Source organism: Danio rerio, chromosome 24, assembly GCF_049306965.1.
Source record: "Danio rerio strain Tuebingen ecotype United States chromosome 24, GRCz12tu, whole genome shotgun sequence".
NCBI lineage: Eukaryota > Metazoa > Chordata > Actinopteri > Cypriniformes > Danionidae > Danio > Danio rerio.
The window spans coordinates 975,306-987,500 of record NC_133199.1 but is presented as its reverse complement, the minus strand read 5'-3'; the positions used below and the strand labels follow the sequence as shown (position 1 = coordinate 987,500).

Sequence of the window (12,195 nt, the reverse complement as noted above, 5' to 3'; positions counted from 1 at the left end):
TAATAAAAATTGTAAAACTAAATTACTAAAACTTTAAGACTAATATTAAAATGAAAAATATAAAAATAAAAAAAATTAATAAACAAAAACACAAATTTTAACAACTAAACAAAAAATAACTTGAATAAATAAATAAATAAAAATGACAAGATTACCTTTAAAATAAAAAGAGGACTGAAAAATATAAAAACAAAAACAGTCATGAACTAATAATAACCTCTGACATGAATAAACCCATTGACAAATAGAGTTTCAGATCTGCTGTGTTTGCAGATGAACAGCTCTTTCTGTGTATACAGTATATATAGAGCCTTTACTGAGTCAGGTTATGAGCAGGTATTTAATAACTCGGTGTGAAAGCCATGAGTCTGCTGTGACTGTAAAGTAAAAGTGTTTACACATCAGCAGGTCTAGACGCTTTATATTCTGTGGTGTTTACTCTGAGGACTCAAATGGACACTAATAAAATCCTTCAGCAGACGCTTCGGATATTGTATCGCAACCAATGTTAAATTAGGTTTAACAGCTTCATTCAGGACAGGATATCCAATATGATTTGGTCTTATTTAATTTAGTTTAAAGGGCACCTATGCTAACATAATTTTTATATCGGGATTTTTTAACTTTCAGAGTAACTTTTAAATATTAAATCAAGCCAAACGACACAAACAGTATAGACGGTTTCATGGGCATTTCTGCTATCCCAAGTCTATTAATACATGCAAAACAGAGTCAACTATAATGATCTGCATAACAGAGTCTGACTGTACCTGAGGTCTGCTCCAGCACTGGATCTGCTGTCATCGGGCAGGTGAACAGTGAATCCTCCATCTTCTGCTCTTCAGTCTGTTTAACATCCTCTTCCTCCAGCTCCACTCTCTCATCTTCATCCTCATCCTCATTATGATAATTATTATCCTCCTCATCCTCCTGCTTCTCCACCTCTTCCTCGTTTGTGGAGTTAAATGTAGGTTTGATCATGGAAATGTCCACCAGACTGCCATCCAGATGAACCAGCCTGGAAATCAAGACACAAACAGATATACTGAACAGAACACAACCTGAACAAAACCATAGCATAACATGAACATAACCGGAACATAACCTGAACAAACCCAAAACACAACCTGAGCATAAGCAAAACATATCCAGAACATAACTAGAACGTAACCTAAACCAAAAGAAAACCTAAGCTGAGCATAACCAAAAAAGAAGCTGAACAACCAGAAAATAACTCGAACATAACCAGAACATAACCTGAAGACAACCTGAGTATAAGCTGATCATAACCTAAACACAACCAGAAAATAATCAGAGCATAACATGAACATAAACAGACCATAACCAAAACAGAACATGAAGCTAACTGAAATGTAACCAGAACACACCCAAAACAAATCCTGAGCATTACCTGGGTAAACCTGATCATATTCAGGACTAACCAGAGCACAACCTGAACATAACCTGAACACAACCAGAACATAATCTGAACATAACCAGAAAGTAACATGAACATAACCAGAACATAACCTGCCTTAGAGCAGGTTAGCTCTGAAGTGTAAAAAACAATGGAGATAAAGAGCAATTAACAATTGGCTTCTTTCTTGGTCCCTAAAACATAGGATTGATGCAAACTACACTGAAACTTAACTGGATAACCAGCTAATCTGTCTTCATTGTACAGGCCACACATCTTAGTCCATCTCAAAACTTTCAATCTGACTAATAGAATACTAGATCCAAACGAGCATCATTTTGTGAATGACTGGGGCTGCGCTGTACCTGGAGATGGTGCTTTTCTGTTTGTCGGCCACAGTCTTGATGTCGGTGAGCTCCAGAAAGCGCTCGTGGAAATAGTGCAGATGCAGGATACACACCAGCAGGAACCATGTGGGAATGAAGATGCGAGTGAAGAGAGCAGGAACCGAGAACTTCTCCAGCCCGAGATCCTCCAGCCTGCACAGAAGAGATCAGTCAATAGCCCTACTAGAGTTATGCTTTTCATAAAAAATATACATATATATATATATATATATATATATAATAGATTTGAGCAAAAAGATTTGAGCAAAGTAATCATGCATAATGGAGCAGGCCTAAGGCTTACTTCTCTCTGCTCATGCCGGTCATGTTGGACCACACGTTGATGGAGGACTCGAATTGGAAAGTGTAGACCAGGATGAGCACCAGCATGGTGTAAACCACCACTGACATCCAGAAATACTTCAGCATCCACCGCCAGCGCTCATAGTGCAGCTGAAAACAAAGACAGGTCCAGAATATCACATCACATCAGAAATGCAAGCAAACAAACAGAAAACAGATCCAGAACATCAAATCAGTGTGTGATAAAAACTGCTGAGGAGATGAGTGAAGAAAAATATGCAAACAAACAAACACTCGAATAAATGAACAAACGAACGAACAAACAAACACAAAACAGATCAAGAAAAGCACATCAGTGTGTGATAAAACTATTGCTGAAGAAGAGATGATGAATGCAGGAAAACATGCAAACAAACACTCGAACAAACAAACAAACAAACAAACACATAGCAGATCCAGAACATCACATCGGGGTGCGATGAAAACTGCTGCAGTAGAAGAGGTGAATGAAGAATAAACATGCAAACAAACAAACACTCGAACCAACAAACACTTAAACAAACAAATACTCAAACAAACAAACAATTAAACAAACAAACAAACACAAAACATAACCAGAACATCGCATCGGGGTGCTATGAAAACTGCTGCAGGAGAAGAGGAGGTGAATGAACAAAACCATGCAAATAAACAAACACTCGAACAAACAAACAAACACAAAACAGATCAAAAAATCACATCAGCGTGTGATGAAAACTATTGCTGAAGAAGAGATGATGAATGCAGGAAAACATGCAAACAAACAAACACTCGAACAAACAAACACAAAATAGATCCAGAACATCACATCGGGGTGCGATGAAAACTGCTGCAGGAGGTGAATGAAGAAAACATGTAAACAAACAAGCAAACACTATAACAACCAAACAAACAAACAAACAAACAAACAGAGGACAGACAAATGCAAAACAAATGAATAAAGACAAAGATGATGCTCTGTCAGAGCATAATAAGCAAACAAAAATATTAAGCAAGACTTAAAATAAATGATGATCAACAAACAAAAATGACAGACAAACACAAAACACTCTACACTGATTTCTGTTTAATACTTTCCTTCCTGTCATGAACACAATATACCACTTTAATGCCTGCTATTTGTCAAAGTTGCAGTGAAATCAATGCATTCGTCTGTTTTCAGAGTTGCTCCTCTTCAGAATGAACACAAACCTGATAAAGCGCCACGCAGAAGAGAAACATCATCATGTAGATGATCTTGTACATGACGATGCGCCCCTCGAAGCTGACGAAGAAGAACATCCCTCCACAGATGTAGATCCAGTATTTATTGAGCATCGCCATCAGTGAGCTGCCCAACACCTCCATCATCTCTCTGTGTCCGGCGGCCTCGTCCTGCAGACCTGCACAAATGTACACAACACTCACTAATCCCACATTCAGGGTTACAGTATGGAGTTTATTATTCATCCTCCTGTGACATTTGCATTCTTTTCAAATATTTCCCAAGCGCTGTTTAAAGGGACGATTCACACAATATGAAAATGTACTTTATATTTACTCTCCCTCAAGTGGTTAAACCTTCTGCTGCACACAAAAGAGGATCAATAATGAAATAATAAAGAGTGTAGTTGTGTCTCTCACCGAGTTTGTGTCCGTCCACTGTGACGTCAGAGAGCTGAGGGTCATCAGTGTGCTTTTCCCTCCGCTCTGTCAAAAACTGCCTCAACAACAGCCAGAAGCTGAGGAGACACAGCGTCTACACACACACACACACACACACACACACACACACACACACACACACACACACACACACACACACACACACCATATTACTCATATTAGACAAAATGAGGCTGTGTGTGTGTGTGTGTATGTATGTGCGTGCGTGTGTGTGTGTGTGTATCAAACAGCTTTGAGTGGTTCATTGTTTTCATTTGCAGGTGAATATGTTTAAACACAACACCTTTAGTAATATTGTCTTCTTTAATATCTTCCATAATGAACTTTCAGGGATTTTTTCCCAATATTTACAATGCTCTTTATAAATCCTAAAATTCAGTTTGTCTCAATTCACACTTTAAGTGTGTTAAATCTGATTGTTATAAAACATTAAAAACTATGATTGAGTTTAATAAATGTGAGCGCTGCACATTCAGTGTGGTGGTGCTCAATTATTTGGTTTTAGACAGTTTTATAAATTTTGTTTCTGCAAAAAAGGAGTACCCTGGGCTTGTTTATCAGACATCTGGCAAATCAGTACACTGTGGGTCAGCTAGCCAATCAGAGAACTCTGGTTTAGCTGGCCAATCAGAGCAGTCTGGTTCAGCTGGCCAATCAGAGCAGTCTGGGTAAGTGGGTTAATCAGAGCAGTCTGGTTCAGCTGGCCAAACAGAATTCCCTTTATTCGGCAGGCCAATTAGAGGACTCTGGTTCAGCTGGCCAATCAGTACACTGTGGGTCAGTTGGCCAATCAGACCACTCTGGTTCATTTGACGAATCAAAGCACTCTTGTTCACTCTGGCCAATCAAAGCACCCTTCTGGTTTAGCAGGCCAGTCAGAGCACAATAGTCTAGTGTCTAATCAGAGCACTTTGTTCAATTGGCCAGTAAGAGCACTCTGGGTCAGCTGGTCAATCAGAAAAATCTGGTTCATCTGGCCAATGCGAGCACAATGGTCTAGCTGGTCAATTAAAGGCACTGTTCAGTTGGCCAATCAAAGAAGTCTGTTTCAGCTGGCCAATCAGAGCAGTCTGGTTAAGCTGGCCAATCAGAGTAGCCTTGGTCAGTTGACCAACCAGAATAGTCTTGCTCAGTTGAAGCACTGTGATTCAGCTGGCAAATCAGTACACTGTTGGTCAGATGGCCAATCAGCGCACTCTGATTCATTTGGCAAAGCAAAGCACTCTTGTTCAGCCAGCCAATCAGAGCACTGTGAGTCAGTTGGTCAATCAAAGCACTTAGAATCAATCAGAATACTCTAGCGTAGCAGGCCAATCAGAGCACAACAGTCTAATGTCCAATAAGATCACTTTGTTCAATTGGCCAATAAGAGCACTCTGGGTCTTGTTGGCCAATCAGAGGTTCTGGTTCATCTGGCCAATGCGAGAAGCACTATATCATACATCACGTTCATATGCAAATAATGAGCATTCCACAATTTAAACCTCGCCTAACGCAGTTAGTAACAACATAAAGAGCTTGTAAAAGAGTATTTAAAGACAGATGAAGTGGTCTTACTTTGGACCCCAGCTCTCGAAATGGCACTTCTTTCTTCAGGAAGAGTCCCGGCACCGGCTGCAGACACTCGAAGCTCCAGATGTACTGCAGGATGATGAGCAGATTCCCGTAAAACACCATGAACGGAGAGGTGACCATGGAGTATTTCCTGCGGTCGCGCACCATCCACAGAGTGCAGGACCAGATGAGGAAGACGAAGGTCAACCAGCTGACGTACGTGATGCTCCAGGCCTGAAAACGAGGAGGAAACACTGAGGATTTACACACAAGAGGAAAATACACATCTGCTGAATGAACAGTGCTAGAGAAATTACTGCGTCTTGACTAATTACACAATTAAAGCTGTATTTAAATTACTTTTCTATTCAGTTTGCTTGAAAACGAATTTATTTACTCAATAAAACGGCATTTATAATATCGACTAAAATGTGCATGTCTAACATATGTAACCTTAATTTACTTATGTATTAATATTTGTAGAACAAAATAAATACAATCACACTGTGCTTCTCAGAATTTATTTCGTACATAAACATTTAAATTGTTTTAAATATTTAATGCAAGTATATTACAGTAACTGAACTAAAATAACCTTAAAATGGACGGTAAATCGCTTCATTTCTCTGCAGACAAATCATTTATTAATTACAATAATCAGTTGTTTGTGTCTCTTTGAGCAGTGTGAGTGTGTGTGAGTCTGACCATCATGGCGATGAGAGCGCAGATGTAGCTCTGCTTCATGATGAACCTGAAGACTTTCACCACTGAATTCACCCGAACCACAGCGACTGGAAGCTCGGAAAGCTCCACATACGCAGAGTCAATCCTGTAAACACCGCAGTCCAGGCTCTCTGAAAAAGAGGAGATCTGTTGCTGGATTCTGTGAATCATCTGATATCTTACCCTTGAACATGAATGGAGGCTTTGCCTGTATATATATATAACTCTCTCTCTGGAAAGCAGGAGCTGCATTTCCAAGAATTGTGGAGAAAACAAATGTACGGAAAATATTTAGGAAACAGAGTGCAGATGTTTGTGGAAATACTGTATGAACTTAATTAAACAAACCATATCCTAAATATGCATCTGCACTAACCAAGAAAGAAATCTTAATCAGTTTTTTGTAGTAAATATCAAGTCGATATAAAGATAAAGACACAATTATTAGCTCTGGAGTGAAAATATTAAACATATTGTATATTTTTCAGATATTTCCCAACTGATGTTTAACAGATCAAGGACATGTTCACAGTATTTCCAATTATATTTGTTTTTCTCCCAGGAAAAGTTTTATTTCTATTAATAAATAAATACTAAATAAACGGTCAATTTTATTAGAAATTACTAATTTACAGAATAAAGCATTGTTGTCTAATGACTTGCCAAATTAAACAAATGTGACTAATTAACCCAGTTAAGTCTTTAAATGTCACGTTAAGCCGAATGCTAGTATCTTGCAAAATAACTAATAAAATATGACGTACTGTATATTATAGTATTATAAATATAAAACTATTATAATTAAAAATGTGCTTTAAAAATCTTCGCACTTGTAAAATTATTTTAATTAGTAAAATAAATAAATTAATTAATTAATTAAAATGTCAACTGCACTTAAAACTGCATAAATCGAACATATTAGAATCAGAAAGAAAAATAATACAAGACGTTATATTTATAAAAACGTATTGATTTTTTTTCTTTTTATTATTTAGCAAAATAGAACACTTCAAAACTATGATTACATATTTAAAAATAAAGTGATGCACGTTTTATAAAAGTGAATGGAATAATATAAACAATAATATAAATGAATAATGAATAAAATAGTAATATATTTATCTACAACATGCATTACATTGTTAATTAGCCACGTTTAAAGAATAAGATTGTTTACTGGAATAAAAACGACACTGCGTATTCACAAAACTAGTCTGTTATTTAACTATATTTTATCAGAATGTAACAAACGAGCGAGCAGATGAGCAAGCGAGTGAACGAACGAGCAACTGAACGAGCGAATGAACAAACAGACAAGCGAATGATTGAGTGTGCGAACAAGCGAACAAATAAATAAACGAACGAACGAGCTAGCGAACCAACTAATGAACAAACGATCAAACAAACCAACAAACAAACCAGCCAACCAATGAACGAACAAACTAGCGAGCGAGCGAGCGAACAAGCAAACGAATGAACGAATGAGCGAACGAGCATGCAAGAAAGCGAACAAGCAAGCGAATAAACGAGCAAATGAACAACCAAGCGAACGAAAGAATGAGAAAACGAAGGAGCGAGCGAGTGAACGAGCATGCAAAAGAAGGAGCGAGCGTGTGAGCGAGCGCGCAAACGAAGCAGCGAGCACACAAACGATCAAGTAAGCGAGCAAACGAACGAGTGAGCAAACAAATCAATGAATGAACGAACTAATGAACAAGCGAACAAGCAAACCAACTAACGAACCAATGATTGAACAAACCAACAAACAAATCAATCAACCAACCAAAAAACCAACCAATGACTAGTTATTAGCTAAACTAATTATTATGATTGATTATTAGGTTGTCAGTAAAAATATATATATATTGAAACCTTTTGGCTGAACTTTTCTTGGAACCCATTGTGTGTGTGTGTGTGTACATGTTTTTGTGACATATCAGGATACAAATCTGATGACATGAGTATGACACGGGTATTACTCGAAGGTGGTGAATTATTAGTCATTCCTCAAAATCACACAGAATGAGTGTGTGAGGGTTGGGTTTAGGGGTACTGTGGGGTTAGACTGATTACAGTATAAAAATACACTCTGTACAGTAGATAAACAACAGAAACCTATGCGATGTGTGTGTGTGTGTGTGGGACTGACGTACGTGTGTCAGACTCAGGCTGGTCTGCCTTATAATGCGGAGTGGAGTAAAGATTTCGCTCCACACACTTGGTTCGCTTCTCATGAGAAACTGATGTGAAGTCCAGCGACGCTCCGTTTGACGTTACGATCAAAACCTGAGCAAGACAGAAAGAGTCGCAGTGTTTATTCTGCTTTCATTTAACGCTGCATGGCTTTCTGTTATCAGTAGACGATGTTTAATCTGTAGCTCAGACCTCAGGGCTGTTGTAGGCTTCTTGTGCCGTGAGCAGCTGAAAAGATAAAGAAACATATATGAAGAAAAAATCATACATACATTTAAATCACATCCAAAAAACAACAGCAAAAACAATGTGGTGTGCACATTTTCCGGTCCCACTTTATATTCAGTGGCCTTAACTAATATGTACACAGAAATTAATAGTTTGTTACAATGTATTTATTGTGTAAATGCATGTATTTATTGTGTACTTATGCTTGCTTAAATACCTGTATGTAATTACATCTGTATTTAACTTCTGTAATTACATTTGTAAATACACTGCTGACCATTCCCTACACCTTAACCCACCCTTAAACCTACCCACACCACCAAACCTGTCCATAACCCAACCTCTATCCCAACTCAAGAGCACCACAAGTGTTCTCAAATGCTTTATGAACACAGTAAACACATTGTATTTATTTTTTGATGTAAGTACATAGTAGTTAAGGACACTTAATATAAAGTGGGACCCATTTTCCATATAATTAATAATAATTTGAACGCTTTCACTGGAGTAAATCAACAAAACTACAACACCATTAAGCATTCCAAATACAAATGATGGAGGACTATAACACTATTCACACTAAAAGCATTTGATCATACAGAAATATTATGTTTGCTGTTTGTTCAAACTACTTATTTACAATGAGCTGAAACCACACAATTCTTCAGCCTTCTTTTGAGGACAACTTAATTGTTTTATGTTCAATCCACTTAAATTGTTTATAACATGAATGGATTGGGGTGACACGGTGACTCAGTGGTTAGCACTGTGGCCTCACAGCAAAAAGGTCTCTGGTTCGAGTCCTGGCTGGGCCAGTTGGCATTTCTGTGTGGAGTTTGCATGTTCTCCAAACACATGCGCTATAGGGGAATTGGTGAACTAAATTGGCTGCAGTGTATGAGTGTGTGTGTGAATGAGTGAGTATGGGTGTTTCCCAGTACTGGGTTGCGGCTGGAAAGCCATGTGTAAAACATATGTTGGACAAGTTGGCGGTTCATTCCGTTGTGGCCACCCCCGATGAATAAGGAACTAGGCTGAAGGAAAATTAATGAATGAATGAATTGTGGGCATTTTTACAGTGTTTATTTAAAGTTATCTTTGTCATCTGATGTATATATGTATATCTGATCATATATATATATATATAAATACTGATACAAATAATGAAGTATATAGAGAGCCCTGGAAGTTTTCCTTGAGTAATTGTTGACTTGATTTAGAGTGCAGAGTGGGCGTGGCTAAATATCTACTCTCTGATTGGTCACATTTACTGCAGAGCTTCATAAATAATTCATTAACTCTGAACTCTTCAGCAGTCAGGCAATATTAACAGCATTTAAGTGAATTAAACATAAAACAATTCAGTTGTCTCAAAAAAACAGTCATGAAGTATCAGTTCACTTTAAATAAGCAAGCAGCAAGCATCATTTACTGAGTGTATGCAGATATCAGAGAAGAGCTGATCTTAATGAATCAATGCAGTATATGGCACATTTAATTATGAAGATGGCATTGTGTGAACGGTGATGGTTTATGTCTGGGGTGTCAAACTCAAATCCTAGAGGGCCGAAGCCCTGCACAGTTTAGTTCCAACCCTGCTCCAACACACTTACCTGTAGGTTTCAAACAAGCCTGAAGGACTCAATTAGTTTGATCAGGTGTGTTTAATTAGGGTTGGAACTAAACTGTGCAGAGCTGCGGCCCTTTTGGAACTGAGTTTGACACCTGTGGTTTATGTGATGCAGACTGGTACATTTCTCTCATCTGTGTGATAGTGAGCCATTCTCCACAGCTGCCTCCTCTGGTCTGCAGTGTAAACATTAATGTCAGTGTTTTCAGGAGAAGCTGCATCATCTTTTCCCTCTGCTTCTGCATCCCTCACCTGCTGATCAGACATAATCACACACACGTCAGAAATAAATTCTCATACTGTGTGTGGTATATACAATCAAGCTCGAAATTATTTAGATCCCTGACAAAATTACTTTCATTCAGCCAGCAAGTTTTTCTTTCAGCACAGGCATCTCCAAAAGATAATAAGACGATGTACAAAAAGCCACCATAGTGGAAATAATATATATATTTTAGCCAGAATCATGCAGCCCTATTAGTTATCACATTAGTAAAGTCAATTTCTGGCGAATTTGACCAAAATAGAAGAAGAAACGTGTGTACTGTAAATAAGACTGACCGTGTCTTCTGACTCCTGCAGCCAGAGGCGGATGAGCGTGGCCAGAGTGTAATACAGAACCAAGAGCATGATGGGATTGACAAAGTGGTGCCACTCCAGAGCAGGGTTGACTTTAAACATCCAGGTGTGAGAGCAGTCCGTCTGAACCACCGGAGAAATCCCGAACAGACTGAGAAAAGCAGAGCAACACATCACATTATATTTACTCATATTATATACAAAGTGTAGTATTGACAATTTAGCATTTAATAAACATTCACGTCAAAATTAAATTATATATATATACTCACAAAGTATAAAAACTGTAGACAATTAGTGAGTACTTTTGTTGTCAAATAAAAATAAAATATATAAATATATACACACACAAAAACTATGATATTATCAAATGATTGTTATTCCTAATGTACCTGAAAGGATTTTTTGACATATATCAAAAAGCATAATAGTTATAAGTTTTGCTCAGAAAATATTATTAAACAGGTGACATTTTACTTTACTAGGTAAGAAGTAAAGTTGCATCAATTTTTACTGTCTGAACACCTGTTTTTTTGATCATTCAGAGCTGATATTTTCATTTTTTTATTTATTTATTTATTTATTTATTTATTTATTATTTATTTTATTATTTATCCTGTATTTCTCCAATTTATTCATTTAATTTTATTTATCCTTTATTTTTATAATTTATTTTATTTGTAATGTTTATGATGTAATATGTTTATTTTTTCAATTTATTTATTTTTCCTTTATTTTTCCAATTTATTTATTTATTTATTTATTCATCTCTTTTTTTATTTTCCCTTTATTTCCCCAATTTATTTTTTATTTTTTTATTTATCCTTTATTTCTCCAATTTATTTATTTATTCATCCTTTATTTTTATAATTTATTTAATTTATTTATCCTTTATTTTAGTCCAATTTATTTACTTATTAATTAATTAATTTTAAATTTTTCCTTTATTTCCCCAATTTATTTTTATTTTTTATTTATTCTTTACTTCTCCAATTTATTTATTTATTTATTTATTTATTTATTTATTTATTTATTTATTTATTTATTTATATATTTTATTTATCCTTTTTGTTTCCAATTTATTTATTTATCCTTTATTTTTCCAATTTATTTATTTATTCTTTATTTGTCCAATTTATTTATTTATTTATTTATTTATTCATTTATTTATGTATCCCTTATTTTCAAAATAATGTATTAATTTATCCTTAATTTTTCAAGAAAAGTGCCATTGAGATTAAAAAAAATCTTTTCTTCAGGGAGTCCTGGCCAAGACATAATGCAAATTTATTCCATAGTCTTTTTTAAATGAATAAGCTAATTTTAAGAATTTTAAGCAAGATACAACACACAAAACACAACATATATATTACCATTCAACACAAGGATCATACATTAGCCTCTTTAAAAATAAAACAAGGCTCATTTAATTCATGCAACTTTTAAAATTACTCAAAGATTCCAGTGGTGTATTAATC

General features: G+C 36.1%; 1 protein-coding gene across 7 annotated transcripts in view; it reads right to left on the bottom strand.

Moving 5' to 3' along the window:
* piezo2a (piezo-type mechanosensitive ion channel component 2a) overlaps nucleotides 1-12,195 on the bottom strand; it is a 150,032-nt gene that overhangs the window by 55,639 nt on the left and 82,198 nt on the right. For 4 of the 7 annotated variants that reach the window (XR_012399642.1, XM_073941355.1, XM_073941356.1 and 1 more), the window contains 11 exons: nucleotides 10,700-10,868; nucleotides 10,262-10,390; nucleotides 8,473-8,508; nucleotides 8,241-8,373; nucleotides 6,070-6,218; nucleotides 5,368-5,598; nucleotides 3,769-3,883; nucleotides 3,337-3,527; nucleotides 2,108-2,256; nucleotides 1,783-1,956; nucleotides 771-1,018 (listed from right to left, as the gene is read on the bottom strand). Coding sequence is in view for 6 of the 7 variants with exons in the window: in XM_073941355.1 (XP_073797456.1) it covers nucleotides 771-1,018; nucleotides 1,783-1,956; nucleotides 2,108-2,256; nucleotides 3,337-3,527; nucleotides 3,769-3,883; nucleotides 5,368-5,598; nucleotides 6,070-6,218; nucleotides 8,241-8,373; nucleotides 8,473-8,508; nucleotides 10,262-10,390; nucleotides 10,700-10,868 (1,724 nt within the window). In the remaining variant the exon portion in view is untranslated. Of the gene's footprint in view, nucleotides 1-770; nucleotides 1,019-1,782; nucleotides 1,957-2,107; nucleotides 2,257-3,336; nucleotides 3,528-3,768; nucleotides 3,884-5,367; nucleotides 5,599-6,069; nucleotides 6,219-8,240; nucleotides 8,374-8,472; nucleotides 8,509-10,261; nucleotides 10,394-10,699; nucleotides 10,869-12,195 lie in introns of all 7 variants that reach the window. The other 3 variants (XM_073941353.1, XM_073941354.1, XM_073941357.1) reach the window with 1 other exon arrangement.